Source organism: Scyliorhinus torazame, chromosome 9 (genome assembly GCF_047496885.1).
Source record: "Scyliorhinus torazame isolate Kashiwa2021f chromosome 9, sScyTor2.1, whole genome shotgun sequence".
Lineage (NCBI taxonomy): Eukaryota > Metazoa > Chordata > Chondrichthyes > Carcharhiniformes > Scyliorhinidae > Scyliorhinus > Scyliorhinus torazame.
Window position 1 is genome coordinate 196,861,080 of NC_092715.1, and position 24,378 is coordinate 196,885,457.

The 24,378-nt window shown below is 43.5% G+C and overlaps 1 protein-coding gene across 3 annotated transcripts in view; it reads left to right on the forward strand.

The window, feature by feature from the left end:
• mllt3 (MLLT3 super elongation complex subunit) overlaps positions 1–24,378 on the forward strand; it is a 187,169-nt gene that overhangs the window by 68,874 nt on the left and 93,917 nt on the right. For all 3 annotated transcript variants that reach the window (XM_072516933.1, XM_072516934.1, XM_072516935.1), the window contains exons 3-5: positions 4,656–4,738; positions 8,402–8,545; positions 22,223–22,789. In XM_072516933.1, coding sequence (XP_072373034.1) covers positions 4,656–4,738; positions 8,402–8,545; positions 22,223–22,789 — 794 coding nt within the window. The remainder of the gene's footprint in view (positions 1–4,655; positions 4,739–8,401; positions 8,546–22,222; positions 22,790–24,378) is intronic.

The window sequence follows — 24,378 nt, forward strand, 5'->3', positions numbered from 1 at the left end:
GTCACTGCTGTGATGTTGAAGGTTTGGGCCACATATGTCGCTGTATGGGTACCGCTTGGCTGGTTAAGTGAACGCACAAAACTAGCAAATTGATTTCTGCATCAGCAAATGCATCTTCATTTGAAGAGGATACTTTCTAAATGGTGACAATCCAGAAACATTGAGTCCAAAAAGATCTGTGGGCCCTGAAATTTTAACTAAAGATTCCTAATTTCATATTTACAATACAAGGGGTTAGAACATGTGCTTCAGCTCTTCAAAGCTCTGGTTGGAACATACACTTGGCATACTGCGAGCAATTGTGGGCATGCCAACTTGACTGTGGAAAGAGTGAATTGTGGATTGACCAGAATGATGGCCTGGACTCTGAGGCTTGCATTACGAGGAGAGATGATACAAACTCTGTACAATATTTCCTGGAATTTAGAAGGCCGCATACACCTAATTCTGATGGCTGGGGCGCATAAGTTTTGGGGGCATTCTAAAAATTGCAGCCAGACATTTCATCAGTGAAATTAAAAACTGCACGACCAGTTGTTAAATTTTAAATTGAAGCTTGGTTTGGTTTTTAAAAAGAAAATCAATCAATCACGGTAGCACAGTGGTTCGCACAATTGCTTCACAGCTCTAGGGTCCCAGGTTCCATTCCAGGCTTGGGTCACTGTCTGTGCGGAGTCTGCATGTTCTCCCCGTGTCTGTGTGGGTTTCCTCCGGTTGCTCTGGTTTCCTCCCACAGTCCAAAGACGTGCAGGTTAGGTGGAGTGACCATGCTAAATTGCCCTTAGTGTCCATAAAGGTTAGATGGAGTTACGGGTTTAGGGTGGAGGTGTGGGCTTAAGAAGGGTGCTACATCCAAGGGCCGGTGCAGACTTGATGGGCCGAACGGCCTCCTTCTGCACTGTAAATTCTATGATCAATCGTTTTGCGGACAAAGGCAGGTATACATATTTGGGTCACAGATCAGCCACCTTTGCATTGAATGGCAGTGCGCACATGAGGGGCTGTTGGTGGTAGGACTCCTGTTTTTATGTTACTGAAGTATCCCATGAATGTCACCTTTAAGATTGGGGAAGTACAATTTCTCTAGTCTTTCTTGATGAGCCTTGTGGCACCTTTGTGACTGGTGACCAGAACTGGACACCATACGCAAGTTATAGTCTGACTAAAGTATGGTGGTTTTATTTGTCAATATACTAAGACCTTCAAAGTGCTGTTTTGTTTTTTTGTTAGATACTTTGCACGACCAGTCTGCTAAAACTCGCATAATTTCTTTCAACTTTAGCTTGAAGCATTCCAATACTTTGAATTAGGATATGTATTGCCTATTGTCCTTCCAGTACTTGACATCTGTTTGAATTAACTTTAATCTTTCAACGTTCTGTCCACTTGCATATATTTTGCCCAATTTATTCTGCAATATTTGAGCTGTCTATTCACTGGCCCTGCTATTTTGGCAAGACTATTTGTATTGAGTTCTTGAGTCCAAGTCATTGATTTGAAATAAAAACTTTACTGGTCCCAACACTGATCCCTGGTACTTTATTCCACTTGGTTTTGGTGTCAGTTTAGGCTTTTACACCCAAATTTCACTTCAAATCTTTATGCTTTGTGTCAGGTTACAGCATCAAAATTTAACAAGAATATATTAAACCTAGTCTATAATCTATGGAGTCTACTAAAGGGCTAAACTCAATATTCAGCAATTCACCCGTCAATTATAACTACCCCACCAATAGCTTCATTACCTTTACTTAATTTTCATGATGTTTTGAAGACTGTTCTTGCACTTTCATATATTTAATTTTAGTACAGTAAGAAAACTGATGTGGAAGCTATTAATAGAGTAAAATCATTTCAGTCCATGGTGGAAAGGAGCAAAGAAGTGGTGGAGTTAGGTTTGGAGAGTAATAAGGCAATCAAACTAATGGAGACAGGTGCCAAATAAATGTGTACTTAAAATATAGGTGATACCATGCATTTCTCAGTCTGAAATCTGGTCTGGTCATTTGAATCTTAATAGATTAATTTCGGGTCACCACCAAATGTTGTTTCTGTTTCCGTAAACCACCTCCTGTAAAGGCAGAAACCCCCAATTAAGATATGTCTGAATGATGATGATTGGGTAGGAGGTGTGGTAGCTCCAACTTCCTGTACCACTTTTTTTTTTAAGAAACTTAAATTTTTATAACACCTTTCGCAACTCAATGGCTCGAGGCCTTTGCAGCCAATAAAGTACTGAATATTGTCAGTGTTAATGGAGGAAAAACAACTTTTAGGGCCAGTTTTACAAATGCATCATTGTCCCAAAAGGTCTACCACGTGGACGAGGCTCCCTGCCAGTAGTATACATTCTGAAGGTTGACGCTGTATTAAATTTAAAAAAGAACATTCTTGAAGTTTGAAATAAATACAGAATGCTGTCATTGATGTTCACAAGCCCCTAAGCCCATTGTGCCCCTGCCAGTTCTTTTGGTAGAGCTATACACTTAGTCTCACTCCCGCAGTCCTGTGCACTGTTTCCCATATAAGTACTTCCCCACTTCCCCAATTCCCCTTTGAAGATTGTTGTTGAATTTCCTTCCACCACCCTTGCAGACATTCCAGATCACTACAACTTACTCTGTTTTATCTTTTTTAAATTAACATTTCCTCACATCATCCCTGGTACTTTTGTCTATCTGTGACCTCTGGTTACTGACCCTTCTGCCACTGGAAATAGTTTCTTCTTATTTATTCTATCAAAACCATTCATGGTTTTGAGCACCTTTTGTCAAATGTTAACTTTTTACAGATGTTGCTGACATGCAATATATTTCTAGCATTTTGATTTAATTTGACTTGAAATGGCTTGTATCTGCTGTTATGGGCCAGGATTTAGAGAACCCCAAAGTGTATCATGGAGTTCACCTGATCCACAACTTTTAATAGATTGTGGGAAGGGGAGCACACAGCCCACTCTACAGGTGTGGTACAGCAGAAATGGAAAAGTATTTTTTAAAGCAAAACAATGTTTATTCTATGAACTCCAGTTAACCTTTTTAAAACATACAGTGAGCATCTTAGCAACCATCAATTCAAATACAACCCTCAAAGAATACAACACTAAGTAATCCTTCATAACTTCCCAAACAACATCCAGAAGACAAAAGAAACACCTTTTAACTGAAGCACATCAGGTTTACATTCACTACTGAAAACATAAAATTCAAGAGTTAGTCTTTTCATGGCAGAGAGATCAACAGTACACCTGCTCTGTCTGGCTTCAGCTCCAACACTGAAAACTAAACTAAAACACACCCTGCATGCAAACAGCCTAAAGCGAAAGTAAAAAGCTGACTGACAGCCCAGCTCCACCCACACTCTGACATCACTGATAAACACCCATTTAAAGGTATTCTCGCATGACACTGCAACTACAACCAGTACAGTTTAATTCTGAAAGCATACAACTGATAGTGCTGAGGAATTTTATGCTCGGGTTAGGCTTTTTTGTTTCCAATCTGTAAATGTCTGTACCCAAGTCCAACCAATAATTCATTCAGCTTTGCCATGTAAACTGGAACAAATCTAACAAGTCAGTAAATCAAGTCTATTGTACTGCTGCCTTTGGATATAATCTGGCAGTAAGTTAACAATGTTTGTTTAGAACATCTATTTTCCTTCGTGATGGCCAAATCATATTTATTGAGAATTTTACACTTGGTGAATGATGGGGAATTTACTTGGTACATTAATGATTCTATTGGCTTCTATTTGACATACTCTAGTTAAAAGGACAGGTTCTACATGTTTTGTTGTAAGTTCCAGTTGAGGCTTGCTGCAGCATTGCAAAAGATCCCATTTCATCTGTCCTCTTCATCCCAAATGTTGGACATTATTGTAGTCCTTCTCTGGGGAAAAATGTGGCATTTGAACTTGCCATTTGTAAAAAGCTTGATGTCGAGAAGAACAAAGAACAAAGAAATGTACAGCACAGGAACAGGCCCTTCGGCCCTCCAAGCCCGTGCCGACCATACTGCCCGACTAAACTACAATCTTCTACACTTCCTGGGTCCGTATCCTTCTATTCCCATCCTATTCATATATTTGTCAAGATGCCCCTTAAATGTCCCTATCGTCTCTGCTTCCACTACCTCCTCCGGTAGTGAGTTCCAGGCACCCACTACCCTCTGCATAAAAAACTTGCCTCGTACATCTACTCTAAACTTTGCCCCTCTCACCTTAAACCTATGCCCCCTAGTAATTGACCCCTCTACCCTGGGGAAAAGCCTCTGACTATCCACTCTGTCTATGCCCCTCATAATTTTGTATACCTCTATCAGGTCGCCCCTCAACCTCCTTCGTTCCAGTGAGAACAAACCGAGTTTATTCAATCGCTCCTCATAGCTTATGCCCTCCATACCAGGCAACATTCTGGTAAAAGAATTTAGAAAAGAAATTTGGGGTGAATTTTCACATTTCTATTTTCCATGTTGTGTTGAGTTTTCTTTTTGCCCTGGGCATGATTTGTGTTTTGGGAAAAGTTACTTGTTTTGGTATCACCTCAGTATATATTTTACTTAAACTTCCACTCTATTGCAGGTTATTACCTATACCTCTGGGTGAGTATTTTCTGTTCTGAACTATTTCATAATCTCTTTCTTTTTTGAGTGCAGTGTGCAAGGATCCACCATACAAAGTGGAGGAGTCAGGATACGCTGGTTTTATAATGCCGATTGAAGTGTATTTCAAAAACAAGGTAAAGAAGCTATCATGTGACATTTTAGTATGCACTCTTAGCCTGCAGTTGGAATAAAAGCAGGATTAAAGTTTACAGCTGCTTTTTTTTTAAGTGTGCACTGCAGCAGAGGTTATGAAGTTGGATTGTATGCCGAAATGTGATTTGCATAAGTTTTTAACTGGTAACAGAATTTAACCCTTTCATTCACCCTAACCAGAATTGGTTGAACACATTTAGTTTGATGCTCAGCTAAATAGTTTTAAAAGGGGAGTAAGCCCCCAGTGGTTGGGGGAGGGAGGAAATTATTTTGAAACAGTTACTTAGCACCGTGGAATGTCTGGCAAAACAGCTAATGCACCATGTTTACAAACTGTTAAAAACAGGCATTAATAGTGCATTTTTCAGTAATTTACTAAATGGGTAGCAAGGTGGTCAGCACCAGGGACGGGTTCAATTCCAGCCTTGAGTGACTGTGGAGTTTGCTCTTTCTCCCCGTGTCTGCGTGGGTTTCCACCAGGTCCTCCAGTTTCATCCCACAGTCCAAAGATGTGCAGGTGACATTTTGTTATGGGGATAAGGCAGGGGAGTGGGCTTAGTTAGGGTGCTCTTTCAGGGGGTCAGTGCAGACTCGAATGGCCTCCTTCTGTGCTGTAGGAATTCTATACTTGTGACATCCATATTCAGCATTTTCCACTGTTTGATAACATCATTGTGTTTGTTTCCATTTCAAAGGAGATACATTTCAAGGGAGTGTTTCAGTGGGGAGGAATAGAAAAACAAAATGATCAAATAAACCTTTTTTTAAAATCTGACTCATTGGGGTAAATAATTAATGGCTGAATTTACTTTCATTGTGTAGCTGTTAGATGAGCATGTTTGTTCCGTTTCTAATGGAGCCAGAAGTCTTGTTGCTGTGTTCAGCTCTGGATTTGGTTATCAGACCAAAACATCTGCAACAAGTACTAACCGAAGGATTGGGAGACGACCGCAGTGGATTTTACAATTGTTACACTTGGGATGGTCTAAATGTTTAATACAGCAATATCTGAATTAGGAAGCATACCTGGATACCAGATTCTTTGCAACCATGGCACTGTATTTGATTGTGAGGAGACCTTCGCACTCATTTGTAAGGCCACTTGATATCTGAGATTGACTCCAACCCTGCCACTGCTCTCCTGCCAAAATCCCCATTTGTGCCTTTGTTACCCCTAGATTGTATATTCCAATACACTCCTGGCTAGACTTCCAATAGTCATCCTTCATTAAGTTGAAGTTCATTTGAAACACTGCAGCTTGTACCCTAACTCACCAAGTTTATTTTCCTTGGTGCCCAAAAAGGTTGAGTGGGGTTTCTGGGTTATGTGGATGAGGAGGAGGTGTGGAGTTGGGGTGGGGTGCTCTTTCCAAGGGCTGGTGCAGGCTCGATGGGACGAATGGCCTCCTTTTGCACTGTAAATTCTATGATTCTAATTGACTGGTCAAATATGAAAACTGCAGGAGGCAATAGCCTGTGCAAGTGTTTGGAGCAGGCCTTTTATAAAAATAAAAAATAAAAATATTGAAGCATTTTCTTTCCCACCACCAACTATTCTTCCCCGCCCTCTCCACTTCTCCAAAAGTGGCAATGCACACCTAATTTTGGGGAGATACTCTCCAATAAAATAGCCTGGTAAAACTAAAATTGAACGGGAAATAGACTGTGGCTAAAGGTTGCAGAATTTTCCCGTTTTCTCACTTTTCAATTCCATTTCTATATCTCTCAATACAAAAGGAGAGTATTCTGCCTCATGCCTGAGCCAGCTCTTTTTCCAATGACTCTGCAAAGTAGCCCTCTTCAATTACATGACCAATTGCCGTCTGAAAATTCTTGTGGTATCTTGACTCTCATTATCCTTTCCAGGTAATGCATTTCAGGTCTTAACCCTCTTTGGAGTTTGGGGGCATGAGGAGCGGAATTTGAATGTCCCCTTTTTTATTTTTTGTTTTGCTAATTGTTTTAAATCTATGATCTCTAGTTATCCACTCACTTGCCGGAGGAATTAGTTTCTCCCTATTTGCTCTGTCAAAATCCCCAAGTTTTGAATACCTCTATTGAGTGTCCCCTTAACTTTCTGCTTTGAGGAAAACAATCCTATTTTCTGCAATCTCCCCACATAACTGAAGTAAGTCCCTGATCGCTGATATCATCCTGGTAAGTCTTCTCTGTAAACTTTCCAGGGCGTTTGACATCCTTGCTTAAGTGTGTTATAATACCCCAGCTGAGGCTTAACCAAAGATTGGGGTTTGGGCATGATCTCTCCAAAGATTTGTAAGCGTTTAGGTTTCTTTTTGATCAGTCCCCCTATTTACATAGCTATGTATCCCACACGCTTAACTAGCTATCAATTTGCCTTGCCATCTTCAAAGATGAGTGAAATCTGTCCCCCTGTTCAAAATAGCATCATTTAAATTGTACTGCCTCTTCATGTTGTTTCTTAAGTGCATCACTTCACATTTAGACACATTAAATTGCATCTGCCATGTATTTGCCCCCTTTCACCAGTTTATGTCCCACTGAACCCTGCGACTATCATGCTTATTATTTATTATATTGATAGGTTTTGTATCATCCACAGACTTCAAAAGTGTACTTACTCCCGATGCCCAAGTTCCAGAAAATTTGCATATAATATGAAAAGTAGCCATACTGATTGTTGAGAGATGCCACTGCATACTTCTCCAGTCAGAAAAGCATCCATTCACTGCTAGTTTGCCTCCTACCTATATTTTGATCTTTTGGGATAGAATTATTAGCTAACAACAGAAAATGCTGAAAATATTCGGCAGGTCTAGAAGCATCTATGGAGAGAAAGGTTTAGTGTTTCAGGTTAATGAACTTTCTACAGAGCTAGGAAAAGTTATAAATGTAATGGGGTTAAAGCAAATGGAAGGGGGGAGGGTTTTTACGCAAGGGAAGGTGTGTGATAGGGTGAAAAGCAAAGATGAAATGGCAAATGGACTAGTGTCGCAAGCTAAAGTGAGTAGTAGTGGAACAAGTAAAGAAATAAAAGATGTGATTAGAGGAGGTGGAAAGACGGAATGTTGCAGAACTGCTGTCTGAAAGCTTAAAAGAAAAAAGACAAGTGAACCCAACATAATAGGGGGAGAAGTTAAGATCTGAAATTGTTGAACGCTGCATTGAGTCCCGAAGGCTTTAAGGTGTCTAATCAGAAGATGAGGTACTGTTCTTCAAGTTTGCTTTGTGCTTCATTTGAACACTTTAAGATGCTAAGGCCATGGTCTAAAAGAATTGAGATTTTGCATTTAAAAGATCATGCCCATACCCTATTGTCCCAGGAGTAAAACTGTGGCCCAGGATATTGTTGCATTAATGTTCTGCTGTATTGATTTGTCAATCAATTTTTCTGTAGCTTTCCTCTTTGCAGCACCATGAGTACTTGGGATACAGTCCTCTAAATAATACTACAGTCACGAGCAGCATAAATCTCCTGATTATCAAGTTTTTGGATTTGTTTAAATAAACTGTTTTATAGCTTTGACCCAGTTGAGTGACCATTTTGACCAATTGAGGTATTGTTGCTGAAAGAGCTCTTGAGAAAATGTAAACTGTCGTGAAGCCAAAAATATTCTGGTGAGATTGCATCTTCAAAACTAATAGTTCTACATATTTTTCCTCAGGAAGAGCCCAAGAAGGTACGCTTTGATTATGACTTATTCCTGCACCTTGAGGGACATCCACCTGTAAATCACCTACGATGTGAAAAACTCACCTTCAACAATCCAACTGAGGAATTCCGTCAAAAATTGTTGAAAGCAGGAGGGGTATGTTATTTTCAGTTGAAATATTGGAGCTTCGGAAGCTCCAGCAATATGATAAATGAATATGTACGCCTGCTTTTCACTGAATGAAATGGGCTTATCTTTGTGAGGAATCATTCTTTGAAGATGTGCGTGCAGATAATTACCAGGCAATCCAAACAGTCAAATTTAAAATATAGTTAACTCATTAGAACAAAAGGCAAAGCAACATATATGTTTTCAAAAAGACCAAGGATCTGATGCGAGTGATGTACTTCTTATGTATTGGTTTGAATTCTTAGCATTGGTTACACACACACTATATTAGGGTTCTGGAACAGTAGTAGTGCAAATGCACATCTTTTGCTTTCCCCCACTATCCTCAAGAAGCTTGAAAATGAATGGGGTTGTAGAGTAGCAGAATGATTGGATGTTCATTGCACCGTCATAACTACTCTTCCTGTACCTTTCAATAGGCATTGGTCAAGGAGATACCCTGTTGCTGTGTCCAATGAAGTCCACATTCTCTCTCTCTTTCCCTTGTTCTGCTGTCATCAGTGAGCACTTTGTGGGTAAAACATTTTGAGCTGAAGGATGCTGGGTCAGGGTCTAACAGCAGATCACATTAGATGCCCTGCTACTACAGCAACCTGCCCAATTCTAATGCAGCTCAATGGAGCATGAGATGATTTGAATTTTGTCCGTAGAAGAGGGTTGAACGTCTCTTGCTCATTCTGACCATGTGCCCTTCGTTTTAGATACTTTCATCTCAGTTAAATTTTTATTTTGGCTCATTAATAAGTTGGTGTTATTTTGAACTAATACTGAAAATATCAAGTGCATGAGGTTGACCCTGTTTAAAAAATCTCCCTAAGACATCCCAAAGAGCTTCGCACTAACTTTCAAACGTTCTGTCGTTTGCAGACAAAATATGCCATCACGTTTTGCTCTGTAAGGTCCCAGAAAACGAAAAAAGAATACAGTTAGACCATAAGACATAGAAGCAGAGTTGGGCCACTCGCCCATTGAATCAGCTCCGCCATCTAATCACAGCTGATATTTTCTCATCCCCATTCTCCTGCCTCCTCCCCATAACCCCTGATCCCCTTATTGATCAAAAACCTATCTATCTCTGTCTTAAAGACAGTCAGTGATTTGGCCTCCACATCCTTCTGCGGCAAAGTGTTCCACAGATTCACCACCCTCTGGCTGAAGAAATTCCTCCTCATCTCTGTTTTAAAGGATCGTCCCTTTAGTCTGAGATGGTGTCCTCTGCTTCTAGTTTTTCCTACATGTGGAAACATCCTCTCCACGTTCACTCTATCCAGGCCACGCAGTATCCTGCAAGTTTCGATAAGATCCCCCCTCATCCTTCTAAACTCCAATGTGTACAGACCCAGAGTCCTCAACCGTTTCTCATACGACAAGCTCTTCATTCCAGGGATCATTCTTGTGAACCTCCCGTAGACCCTTTCCAAGACCAGCACATCCTTCCTTGGATATGGGGCCCAAAACTGCTCCCAATACTCCAAATGGGGTCTGACCAAAGCCTTGTATTGCCTCAGAAGTACATCCCTGATCTTGGATTCTAGCCCTCTCGACATGAAAGCTAACATTGCATTTGCCTCCCTAACTGCCGACTGAACCTGCACATTAACCTTAAGAGAATGTGAACAAGGACTCCCAAGTCCCTTTGTGCTTCTGATTTCCTGAGCATCTTCCCATTTAGAAAATAGTCTATGTCTCCATTTCTCCTTCCAAAGTGCATAACCCCCCACTTTTCTACATTGTATTCCATCTGCCACTTTTTTGCCCACTCTCCTAGCCTGTCCAAGTCCTTCTGCAGCCCGCCTGCTTCATCAAAACTACCAGCCCCTCTACAGATCTTTGTATCATCTGCAAACTTAGCAACAGTGCCTACAGTTCCTTCTTCCAGATCATTAATGTATATTGTAAAAAGTTGTGGTTCCAGCACCGACCCCTGAGGTACACCACCAGTCACCGGCTGCCATCTTGAAAAAGACCCCTTTATGCCCACTCACTGCCAGTCAGCCAATCCTCTATCCATGCCAGGATCTTACCCTTAACACCATGGGCTCTTAACTTATTTAACAGTCTCCTACGCGGCACCTTGTCAAAGGCCTTCTGGAAATCTAAATAAATCACGTCCACTGGTTCTCCTTTGTCTAACTTCCCTGTTACATCCTCAACGAACTCTAACTGATTTGTCAGCCGTGCTGACTCCATCTTCAGTTGATTGGTTAATTTAGTTTTGGGGGTGTTGGTTGAGGAATGAATGTTAACCAGGGCTTTGAAAGAATTGCCATCTCTTATGCAGAAAAAGTACTATGAAATATTTTAATGGCCATTTGAACAAGTAGATGGATTTTGATTTTAATATGTTAGGGAAAGATGGCACCTGTGACATTGCAGTGCATTTGTAATATTGCAGTGAAGCATCAAGCTAAATTTGTGCCCTGGTGTGGATATTGAACGCACAGTCTTCTGACAGGTAAGAGTCCCTACCACTGAGCTAAGCTCATGGCCAAGGTTAAAATACTGTCATTAAACTACAGAACAGCATTACTTATGTTCCAAATGGCAATGATTTAACAGATATCAACCTGAACAGAAGTTATATTTTGATTTACTTCTTTACGTAAAGTAAGTGGAGGTTACAGGGATAGGGTAGATACGTGGGCTTGAGTAGGGTGCTCTTTGTAAGGGCCGGTACAGACTCGATGGGCCAAATGGCCTCCTTCTGCACTGTAAATTTTATGATTTGTGGGTGTCGCTGGCTGGGCCAGTATTTATTGCCCATCGCTAATTGACCTTGAGGCTGGTGGTGAGCCGCCGCTGCAGTCCCTGCCTCATAAGTACACCCACAGTGCTGTTGGGAGGAGTTCCAGGATTTTGACCCAGCGACAGTGAAGGATCGACAATATATTTCCAAATCGGATGATAAGTAGCTTGGAGGAGAACCTCCAGGCGGTGATGTTCCCATGTGTCTGCTGGCTTAGGTGGAACTCCATTTATGGGGTAGATGGTTCATTCCCACTTCTTGCGTCTGTGGACGTAAAGTTTATGCTAAATCTCATTGCTTAAACTGAAATATAACAAGTCACAGTCCAAGTATGCTACTTTTCCTCATGTATAAAGGAAATGCTTTTGCAGCCAGTTCACTCCCATTTCACCCACTCCCGTTTAGTGGGGAGGGACCAGACGAGAGAATGTGGCCATATAGGTCTGAGATAGACCCCCTGCCCAGCTGCGCTGAGGATGGAACCCTTTTCAGAAATCTGGCATTTCTTTTGTTTTAAAGTCGGTTTTTAGTAAGATTTTACATTAGCAAATAACCAACAAAAGAATGCAACTAATACACACAAAGCAAAGAAAAGGTAAATAACTTAAACACTACCTAAATCCCTTAACAGCTGACGGTACTAGGCGGAACTGAAGACCTCCAGTCGAACAGTGAGCCTTTGGGCTATCAGTGAGGCATAGGCGATAACGTCCGCCTCTACCCAAGAGTAATGGCAACCAGCCGTTATGGGAATAATCCAAATGGAGAATCTCAACCATGGTGCTAGAAAAGGAAGCCCAGAAGCTGGCGAGTCTGGGGAAGGACCAAAGCATGTGTAATATAATTTGGGGAAAGCGAACAGTGATCGCATCTATTCTCAACATTCATAAAAGCCCCACTCATCCTTGTCTTGGTCAAGTGCGTCCAATGTAGCAACTTTGACCTGAATTAAGCTTAACTGGGCACATGAGGACGTGGAGTTGATCCTGCAAAGAGCCTCTCTCCAAGCCTCGCTAGTGAGTAAAGGGCCAGTTCACTCCCATTTCACCCACTCCCGTTTAGTGGGGAGGGATCAGACGAGAGAATGTGGCCGTATAGGTCTGAGTTAGACCCCCCTGCCCAGCTGCGTTGAGGGTGGAACCCTTTTCAGCAATCTGGCAGCAGGAGCCAGAAGACAGGAAGGGAAAGCTGTACGAGAGAAATCACAATCTTGAAAGCGTGAAAGACCAGAGTTGGGTCGCTCAAATTTGTCTGCTAAGAAAAAGCTGGCAAATCTCCCCTCCACAAACGGGTCACCAAAATGTTCAAGTCCCTTCAATTTCTACGAGTTGAAGGTTGAGTCCAGTCCAGAAGGTAAGAAAAGGTGATTGTTTTAAATAAGGGCCATGAAGACCACGAAATGAGTTTAAAATGTTGTAGGAACTGTTTCCAGATTCTGAGAGGAGACCACCGGGTTCGAGGAAAATCTACTGGGAGAAAAGGGCAATGGTGCAGTAACTAAATTTTAGATTTAAATTTATTGTCACGTGTACCGAGGTACAGAGAAAAGTATTGTTCTGTGTGTAGTCCAGGCAAATCGGTCCATACATGGAAACAAAAATGGAATAGACAATAAATACATAATGAAAATACATTGACAGCGGGTGAAGTGCTACAACTGTAGAGAAGATGTGTAGAAAAATCAGTTCTGTCCATAAGAGAGACATTCAGGAGTCTGGTAAATGCGGGAAGAAGTTGTTTTTGAATCTATTGGTGCGTGTTCTCAAACTTCTATATCTTCCGCCCGATGGAAGCAGTTGGAAGAGAGAATAACCCGGGTGTGAGGAGTCTTTGATTATACTGCCCGCTTTCCCAAGGCAGCGGGAGGTGGCAAAACAAGTGGATGTAGTGCAAGAACGAGCTTCCATTTGGCCCCAGATTGAACCGGGATCAATGATCCATTATACAATTTTTTTGGGATATTAGTGGCCTAATAAAACAATAAGTTTGGGAGGGCCAAGCCCTCTGTCTGTCTATCCCTTTCGACTAGAACACTGGATTCTGGGATTCTTAGGTAGATATCAATTTATTAATCTTAATAAAAAAGGACCTGGACAAGAAAATGGAGAGGCACAAAAAGAAAAAAAAAAAAATCCAAGGAGTATGTTAATTTTTATTGTTTTAATCCTGCCTGCCAAAGTTAGAGAAAGGTTGTTCCACCTTTGTAGATCCTTTTTAACATTATTGATCAGGCTTGAAGAATTCAATTTGTGAACTTAGGTCCAATTGTGGGCCACCCTGACCCCAAATAATGAAAACTTATTCTAGAGAGGCGGATGGGTAATGTGCCTAAATGGGCTCACCTTCCAGAACATTCATTCCTTACCTAGATTTAACAGCCAGATATTTATTCGAATGTTGCCAGAGGCCATGCCTAATCAAGAAGGATTAAATGGGCTTTCAAAAAGAGAAGACAGTAGGATAATCTAATAGCGGTCTTTAAGATCTGAGAGGTTTGTATGGGGAGGGCATAATGAAACTGTTTAACTTGCGGCAGGAGATGTGGGCGTCACAGTGGTTAGCACTGCTCCCTGACTATGCCAGGGGACCTGGGTTCGATTTCGACCTGTCTGTGTGGAGTTTGCATTTTCTCTCCCGTGTCTGCATGGGTTTCCTCCAGGTGCACCGGTTTCCTCCCACAGTCCAGCGATGTGCAGGTTAGCTGGGTTGACCATGTTAAATTGCCCCTTGGTGTCCAAAGGTTAGGTGGGGTTATGGGCACTGGGTGGGGATTGGGGCAAGGTAGGGTGCTCTTTCGGAATGTTGGTGCAGACTCGATGGGCCGAGTGGCCTTCTGCACTGTAGAGATTCCATGATCAGAAGTAGGAGCCATAAAGGCAAGGTAGTCTGAACAGAACTTATGGAAGTTGGGAGAAACGTCTTTATCATAGAATCATAGAATTTACAGTGCTGAAGGAGGCCAATCGGCCCATCGAGTCTCCACCGGCCCTTGGAAAGGGCACCCTACCTAAGACCACACCTCCACCCTATCCCCGTAACCCAGTAACCCCACCTTACCTTTTTTTGGACGCTATGGGCAATTTAGCATGGCCTATCCACCTAACTTGCACATCTTTAGACTGTGGGAGGAATCCGGAGCACCCGGAGGAAACCCACGCCAACACTGAGCGAACGTACTGACTCTAGACAGACAGTGACCCAAGCCGGGAATCGAACCTGGGCCCCTGGAACTGTGAAGCGACTGTGCTAACCACTGTGCTACCGTGCCGCCTTACTGCCGCTTTTACTGCAAGTGTGGCTTCGAATATGGAATTCCCTGCCGCAAGAGTAGCTGAGGCAAATAATGTAGATGTATTTGATAGGAAGCTGGATAAACATTGAAGGAGAATGAGATACAAATTTACATTGGTGGGTGTTAGTTGAGGGATGAGAGGAGGCTTGTGCGGAGTAAAACGGGTAAAGCCTTGTTGGGCTGAATGGTCTTGTTTCTGTGCAACAAATATAATGCAAGATCTAACTAAATGAATTCTGAAAATATTATGATTTTACTTGCTAATGAGACCATTGTAGCTTAAAATGTAATTTGTAATCTGTGCTATTCTAAGGGGGAAGTGAAGGCGCATTGTATAATAATCCAACTTTTAATGTTTGATGTTTTTTCTTGGTGTTAAAACTAATTATCGGTCCTGTGACTCTGTTCCTCCACGTTTTTTAAGTTATGATCTTTTGAACTAGGATTTCATCTGGGATCTTCCCATCTAGTTGTAACATCAATTGGAATCTTTTGAGGTGGAATTTCAAAACGTGGAGGAAGATTTATGGGATGCCGATTAGTAATAATTTGTTGGGATGTTATGAAACATGGAAAGCAAGTTACTGGATGCTGAATAGTAAAGCTTAGTTCTGGGATTTGTTGTGAAATCCCAGATCTGTGAATCCTTTGGATGGCGAGGAGGCACTGTGGTTAGCACTGCTGCCTCACAGCACCAGAGACCCAGGTTCGATTCGGCCTTGGGTGATTGTCTGTGTGGAGTTTCTATGTTCTCCATGTCTGCATGCATCTCAACCCGGGTGCTCCAAAGTTGTGCAGGTTAGGTGGATTGGCCATGATAAATTGCCCCTTTGTGTCCAAAAGGTTACGTGAGGTTATTGGGTTATAGGAATAGGTTGGGGGAGAGGGCCTAGGTAGGGTGCAAAGTCGTTGGTGCAAAGTCGATGGGTCAAATTGCCTCCTTCTGTACTGTAGGAATTCTATAATTTTAGATGAGTAAGTGGGGTACTGAGGTACTGCGCAAATTAATTAGAGTTACTGTGAGGTATATTGTACAGATTAGAATCCAAAGTGGTGTTGGAAATTGTTCAGACTTTCCGAAGGATGGAAGATGCAACTTTGACTGGTTACAGAAAGTAACCAAAAGTCAGTTTCATAGATTATCATAGAATTTACAGAGCAGAAGGAGGCCATTCAGCCCATCGAGTCTGCACCGGCTCTTGGAAAGAGCACCCTACCCAAGGTCAACACCGCCACCCTATCCCTGTAACCCAGTAACCCCACCCAACACTAAGGGCAATTTTGGACACTAAGGGCAATTTATCATGGCCAATCCACCTAACCCGCACATCTTTGGACTGTGGGAGGAAACCGGAGCACCCGGAGGAAAGCCACGCACACACTGGGAGGATGTGCAGACTCCGCACAGACAGTGACCCAAGCCAGAATCGAACCTGGGACCCTGGAGCTGTGAAGCAATTGTGCTATCCACAAGGCTACCGTGCTGCAGTTAACTGAATTGGGAGATAAATTGAAACTGGCAGTACCTGCAGAGGTAAGGAAAGCTGAGACCATTGAAAGTATAGCAAAACACTAAAATTGCAAGGGTTGTCCGATAGACCACGTTCTCCGCAATGGTTGTCAAATAGACCAAGGTCTCCACAAGGATTGTCAAACAGACCACGTTCTCCGCAAGGGTTGTCCGATAGACCACGTTCTCCACAAGGGTTGTCCGATAGACCACGTTCTCCGCAAGGGTTGTCTGATTGACTGCGTTCTCCACAAGGGTTGTCCGATAGACCACGTTCTCCGCAAGGGTTGTCAAATAGACTGCGTTCTCCACAAGGGTTGTCAAATAGACACACGGTCTCCACAAGGGTTGTCTGATAGACCACGTTCTCCGCAAGGGTTGTCCGATAGACTACGTTCTCCACAAGGGTTGTCAGAATGGCCACGTTCTTCGCAAGGGTTGTCTGATCGACCCCGTTCTCCGCAAGGGTTGTTAGATAGACCACGTTCTCCGCAAGGGTTGTCAGATAGACCACATTCTGGCGGCCCTGAGAGTTTGGGGCCAGTGGAGGCGGCATGTGGGAGCAGTGGGAGCATCGGTCTGAGCCCTAATCTGTGATAATCACCTGTTTGCCCCGGGAGTATGGATGGGGGGGTTCCGGTTATGGCGGAGAGCGAGGATTGAGAGGATGGGGGATATGTTCATAAGAGGGGAGCTTTCCAAGTATGAGGGCGTTGGAGGAAAAGTTTGGGTTGGCGAGGGGAAACCAATTCGGGTATCTGCAGGTGCGGGACTTCCTTCGTAAACCGGTGTCAACCTTCCGCTTCAACCACTCCGGAGGATTCAGGACAGGGTAGTTTCCAGAGGGTGGGTAGGAGAAGGGAGCTTCTCGGACATTTATAAGGAGCTTATAGGGTCAGAGGAGACGCAGACCGAGGAGCTGAAGCGCAAGTGGGAGGAGGAGCTGGGAGGAGAGATAAAGGATGGTCTATGGGTGGACGCTTTGAGTAGAGTCAACGCGTCCGCAACATGTGCCAGGCTCAGCCTGATACAATTTAAGGTCGTTCACTGGGCTCACATGACAGTGGCCCAGATGAGCAGATTCTTTGGGGTGGAGGACAGGTGTGCAAAATGTGCGGGAGGACCGGCGAACCATGTCCACATGTTTTGGACATGTCCAAAGCTTAGGGGAGTTTGGCAGGGGTTTGCGGACGTCATGTCCACGGTGTGAAAAACAAGGGTGGTGCTGAGTCCAGATGTGGGAATTTTCAGGGTGTCAGAAGACCCGGGAATCCAGGAGGAGAAAGAGGCGGACGATCTGGCCTTTGCTTCCCTGGTAGCCCGGAGACGGATACTATTAGCATGGAGGGACTCAAAGCCCCCAAAGTCAGAGACCTGGCTATCGGGCTTGCGTAGCTTTCTCTGTTTGGAGAAAATCAAGTTCGCCTTCAGAGGGTCACTGTTAGGGTTCACCCGGAGGTGGCGGCCATTTGTCAACTTCTTTGCGGGAAATTAATCGTCAGCAGACTGGGTGGGGGGGGGGGGGGAGTTTAAATTAGAATAGGGGGTCAATAAGGGAGGGACCTGTACGAGAGGTAAATGGCTTTTGCACAATGTTTATGGTTTCATGTATATTTTTTATTTTGTTGTTGTTACTGTACCAAAAATACCTCCATAAAGTGTTTATTAAAAAAAAGATAGACCACGTACAGCGCAAAGTTGTCCGATAGATCACGTTCTCCGCAAGGGTTGTCAGATAGACCACGTTCTCTGCAAGGGTTGTAAGAATGACCATGTTCTCCGCAAGGGTTGGCAGAATGACCACCTTCTCCACAAGGGTTGTCTGATTTGACCCCGTTCTCTGCAAGGGTTGGATTGACCCCGTTCTCCGGACGGCTTGTCAGAATGACCACAATCTCTGTAAAGGTTGTCAGATTGACCACGTTCTCTGAGAAAAGACAATTGAATTAGCTAAAATTCAGTTACAAATAAAAGAATTATAAATGCCAGAAAAGGAAGGGGAAAAGAGGAGAGCTTTTCAAAAGGAACTTTGTTTTGTTTTTAAATATATTTTATTCCAAACATTATCAAATTCTTACATACAAACTCTTAACTATATCATATCAACTTTCAGTTTTATTTTAACGAAGTAACAGCAATAACCCTAAATCTACTATCCCCCCTCAGCCCCACTATTCCCCCTCTCTTATCCCCTCCCCATCTAACCCTCCCGACCCATCCCCCCCAAACTGTTGGCCACGAACTGGTCCTTAAAGAAAGTGATAAACGGCATCCACCTGGAATCGAACCATTCTTCCGACCCTCTCTGGGTATATTTAATATTTTCCAATGGCTGGAATTCTACCAGGTCACTCAACCATGGCGAGGCCTTGGGTGGCACCGTCGACCTCCGTCCAAACAGGACTCGTCTCCGAGCCACCAAGGAGGCAAAGACGTCAACCTCTCTTCCCCCACCTCCAGATGCTCCGGGGAGTCTGACACCCCAAAGATCGCCATCAGTGGACATGGCTCTAGTTTGATCCCAACAATCTCCGACATGATTTCAAAATATGAGATCCAGAACCCAACTAACCTGGGGCAGGGCCAGAACATATGCGAGTCCTTTGTAGTCTCCCCCCCCCCCCCCCCCCCCCCCCCTGAACAACGCTCACACCTGTCCTCTACCTCGGGGAAGAATCCACCCACACGCGCCTTCGCTAAGTGCACACTATGTACCACTTTAACTTGTATCATGCTCAACCTAGTGCAGCAGGAGGTAACGTTCGCCCTATGCAGGATCTTACTCCACACCCCTCCCTCTAGCCCTAGGCCCAGCTCTAAACCCACTTTCCCCCTCACCTCTTCCATTGATAATTTCCCCATCTCCAGCAAACACTCCTATATATCGGAGATCTTCCCTTGCCCCATCGCAGCCCCGATCTATCAGTGTGGGTCTCTGCAAATGGGGAACGAGGACAACACTTTACGAATAAAGTTCCTCATGTGCAAATACCTGAATGCGCTCGCCCTCGGGAGTTGAAATTTCTCCTCCATTTCCTATAGACTCGCAAACCTACCTTCCACAAACAAACCCCTGAACCCCTCATCCCCACTTCTCCATATCCTGTACATTGCCTGTGTGTTTGGAGCTGTTGGTCACGGGAAGAGAGGCGTCAGATGGGATGGATAGTCCGAGTTTCCTGGGTGGAAGTCCCTGGGCTATGCACTCCCAAGGTGTTTAGGGGCCCCTGGTTTCTTCCTTGGAATAGAATGGCAGCAGGAGTGAACTTAAGAAGCCCTGCTGATCTCTGGCAGTGGCACTCGTGGATACCAGCAAGTGCATGACCTGCAGCAGTGCAGGGCACAGTCGTGGCCAAAGTCTCCATGGCAGCTGCCACTTCTAGCTGTGTTGACATTGTTGCATTGGAGTATCAGCACAATCACCTCCAACATCCGGCAGACGGACTCCTCCATGCAGCTTTTCAATCCAAGGAGTTTACCAGACATCCCATCCTGATTTTCCTGGGTTTGCCTTTGGAGCTCCAGCAACTGAGGCATGACCAAGCGCAGAGGCTCATCATCAGACTGGAACTCTGCAGATTTCTGGCCTCCAGCAATCATCTTTGCTGGCACCCTGCAATATCCCCGACTCTACCTGCTATGGAGCTGGAAATGTGATATGATCACTGACCCTGAGGCTGCTCTAAATCTTAGTCCCACTGAGGTGTGTCTCTCTAGTGGAGGGTGTGGGTGAACGCTGTGTTCAGTGTTGGGGGTCTGTGAATTCCTCCCTGCACTGCTCTCGGCTGGAATCGAGGACATGGCTGGTTGGTTCTGGGCTGATTCCCAGATGTGACTGCGACAGATAAGGAGAGGTCATTGGTGCACGGCAGTGGCCTTTAGAAACAGGAGATGACTCTCAGCATTGTTGTCTGATGGTTGATGCAGTCCTTGATCCTCATTTGATTTATTGCTGCTGACCTCGACCATCAGCACAAGAGGGGTGGGCATCCTCCCCAGCAAGCTGGATGGCTCTGTCCTCTAAGTCAGTGAGGACCTTCCGTTCTGGCAGCCCTCTGTCCATCTGGGATCAATCTCTTGTGTGCCAACCTTTATTGTGTGAATATAGATGGAGAGAGTGTAAGCAGGACATGTGCCAGGGTAGATGAGAATGCCTGGCATCTGTGGAAGGTGAGCCGGAGCAGTGAGGTGTTAAGAACACGACCCACAGGGGAATGAAAGATGAGTGAATGGTGGTATCCCTTGAGCTGGCAGTGAGTGAGATACCTGTGCATGTGTGATGGGTCTGTCTGTGTGATTTGAGAATGATGTAAAGAATGACTTACCCTGGCAGAATGGAGGGGATCATTCATCCTCATCCTGCACTGGATGCCTGTCCCCCTCTGCAAGGCGTTAGCGCTAACCACTGCTGCAGCCACTCAGCCCAATGCTGGCTGGTGACCTTGCTAGTTGATTTTTTAAAAATCCCTCCTGTGTATAGGTAAAGGACATCACATCAGGCCTCTATTGCATCCGAGTGTCTCTCCAGGGAGCTGTCTGAAAACTCTGGGGTGGATTTCTTGACAGCCATCACCTCCTGGCGACCTACAAAGTGTGGCTGGGGCAACCTTTAAATGTGGAGTCTCTGATGATTGTAGCGCTGAGATGATGGCAGGGTGGGCAAATCAGCATCCAATCACTTACTGCAACATAACTACTAGAATAATTTTAATTTTTTTTCCTGGCAGTGATACGACATATAGCCCATGGATGAAACTCTTTGGCACTACTAAGTGCCATATTGCCTTCGGTGGGCTCAGCACCGCTTTCCCCACCTGCCGTTTGCCAGTTTCCAGGAAAATCTTGCAAATAATAGTACAGAAGTATAGACTTGGTCTACAAAATACTTGGAACAGGTTTTCTTTCCCCATTTAAATGTGACCACATTTTAAGGTGGTACTTCATGTGTTTGCAATTTGTTCTGTGCCCTTTCATTCAAAATGTATGCTTCAATATTGCAGAAAATCAGTGTAATGGAAAACTCTTAACTTCTTCAAAAATCAAGCCTTTTCAAACCACAAGGGTTTGAAGTGACTGCTTGTCTTTTTTTTATTAAAGCTTTTCTATCCAGTTATATTCTTAAAAATATGTTTAAAATATATTTTGGCACATTCGTTTCAATAACATTTTTAAAAATCCATTAATATGATGTAATTGCAGCCTTTGATTTTTTTATTAGAAATACTAGCCCTGTACAAAAACTGCATTTCCATGTGTGTGGTCTGAAGTCTGGTGGTTTATTGCCAGAGGTTACTATTCATTGGTGTCACCAACATTTAGAAGCTTTAGAATTTGAGGCAGGGTGGTGGTATGGTGTTCCTGGGAAACTAGATTAAAAAATGTTTTTTGAACAGATGTGAATTTCGGCCACACTTTTTTTATGAGAAGAGTATTAGATGGTCTAGCATCCAATCAGTTACAGCAACAAATTTAATTTTATTTCTAAATATTTTAATATATGGTGCATGTTGGTGTTAACCTAATTAAACGTTAAGCTTCCTTTCGTACAGCAGGCATAAAAAAGGAGCAAACCTTAAATTGAAAAGGGAACCTTTCCCCATTCTTTTCCTGATTCTCCATATGATCAACCTTTGGACAAACAGTTCAGCTGGTCCACTTTAGCAGTGCTACACAATTGCATTAATGTCACTTTTAAAACTGAAATGTGAAGAATGTATCTGAATAGAAATTGTTAAAAATGCTGGAAAATTGACTAAATCAATGCGGGGGCGGGGTTCTCCTGTTAAGTGCCTCTGTACACCTGAAGACACATCTAATGGGGCACTATTCTATGGATGCTAAGCATCCTTCACTACCTTTCCCAAGTGACCATTATTTATGTGCAACATTTGACAGCAAGTGTGAACAAAATTATAATTTTTTGCCTCGTACGTACTGCAGCAGTGTGTTACCCTTGTTTCTGTCCTGCTATTCATATACTGTATGCATATGTTCCACAAGAAGCATTGTCATATTTAGGTTTATAATGCTGTTTTTCCCCCCTCTCTCCTCCCCTTTCACCCCCCCCCCCCCCACCCCCTCACCCCAATCTTCCAGGACCCAAATAAGAGCAGCAACAGTAACAGCTCCTCCAAGCCCCACAAATCCACGAAAGAGCACAAAGACAAACCACCTAAAGACTCGAAAGAGCACAAAAGTGCCTTCAAAGAACCTTCCAGGGAACACAATAAAACTTCCAAAGAGTTCTCGAAGAAACCCAAAGAAAACAAGCCACTAAAAGATGAGAAAACTGTTCCTAAGACAGCATTTAAGGAACCAAAACCCATGTCAAAAGAGCCAAAATCATTGGAAAACAACACAGTAAGTGGGCCGGGAGGCATTCAACAGGACGTTAAGGCTCCGACTAAGAGGCCTCCGAATGTGGACTCTGATGAACTTGTAGTTAAGAAAAAAAAGAAAAGCAGCTCTGAATTTTTGTTCAAAAGCATTTCCAGTGCTTCCCCTTCTGAAAAGAAACCAATTAAGGACAAATCGCATGCTAAGGCAGGAAAGGTCAAAGTGGAAAATGAGGTGATAGAGAAAAAGAAGCCTAGTTTACCACCATTTGAAGACTTTGTAGACCCAAATGACTCTGCATTAGATGATATGTCTCCTAAATCTGAGGTAAGTGGAAATACTAAAACGTAATTTTAACAATGGTGCTGGGGTGTGCGATATAAGGCAGAGATTTTCTCTCTTAAAATGGTGACATAAGAAATTTTATTCCTTGAAATCTAAGCTGATTTTGAGACAGTGACTACAATCTTCAAAGGGCACTGCAATTACAGTAAAGATCATATATACGAATTGATACATCATTGAACTTGGACCGTTCCTAAATCCCTATTAATCCAACTCCTTCAACGTTTATGGGAGAGAAGGAAAACTGAAGTTCATGTGCATGATCCTATACAAGGTGTTTAGTTGCAGTCTCTATTTTGCTTCCTTCTTCAAAGTCAAAATGTTCACTTTACCTTTCCTTCAATAAAATGAATTTTATTACCTTTCAATTAAATATAAAAGGATTTGTCAAAAATGCAGAAAGATTAATTGGCAAATTTTTGAGTTCAGAATTTAACAAAATTGGACGTTATACATGATCACATTCACAGCAAGTGACTAGCAATGTAATTTTGTGGCTCTTTCTCATCTCTCGCCCCTGCTGCTTCCATGTGTGTACATAATGCCATGAAATGAGTCATTTTCTGGTCATGTAAAATTTGCTGACTAGCTGTTGGAACTGCATGAACTGGAGCAAACATTTTGGGTTTTTAAAAATTTGTTGCTAACATTCTCAGTCAAATTGGTGATTGTTTGTTTTTTAAAAAATGCTTATTCAAATTTTTTTTTAACAAACAAGCCACCCCCCCCCCCCCCCCCATAACAAAAAGAAGAAAGAACACACACACAACAATCAAAAATAATAAACTACTTATACATTGGCTTTCTCCTGCATATATTCACCCCCCCCCCCCATATGACATTCAAGAGTACCCTTGGGGAACACCCCCAACCGCCCAAATACCCCCCCCCCCCGAAAGAGACTTTATCCTCTCCAGCTTAATGAACTCTGCCATGTCATTTATCCAGTCTTCCACACTGGGGGGCTTCGCGTCCTTCCATAATAACAAGATCCTCCGCCGGGCTACCAGGGATGCAAAGGCCAGGATACCGGCCTCTTTCGCCTCCTGGCTCGTCCGTTACCCCAAATAATGCCAACCCCCAACTCAGCTTGACCAGGACTTTCACCACCTTGGACATAGTCTTCGCAAGACCCCTCCAAAACCCCTCCAGTGTCGGGCACGACCAGAACATGTGGACGTGATTTGCCGGACTCCCCGAGCACCTCCCACATCTGTTCTCCACCCCAAAGAACCTACTCATCCTTGCCCCTGTCATATGCGCTCTGTGAACAACCTTGAATTGTATTAGGCTGAGCCTGACGCACGAGGAGGAAGAATTAACCCTACTCAGGGCATCAGCCCACAGACCCTCATCAATCTCCTCCCCAAGCTCCTCCTCCCACTTGCCCTTTAGCTCCTCTACCGAAACCTCCTCTTCTTTCCTCTCTTGATAGATCGCCGAGACCTTTCCCTCTCCGACCCATACACCCGAAATCACCCTGTCCTGAATCCTCTGTGCCGGGAGCAACGGGAATTCCCTCACCTGCCATCTCACAAAGCGCCCTCACTTGCATATATCTGAACGCATTT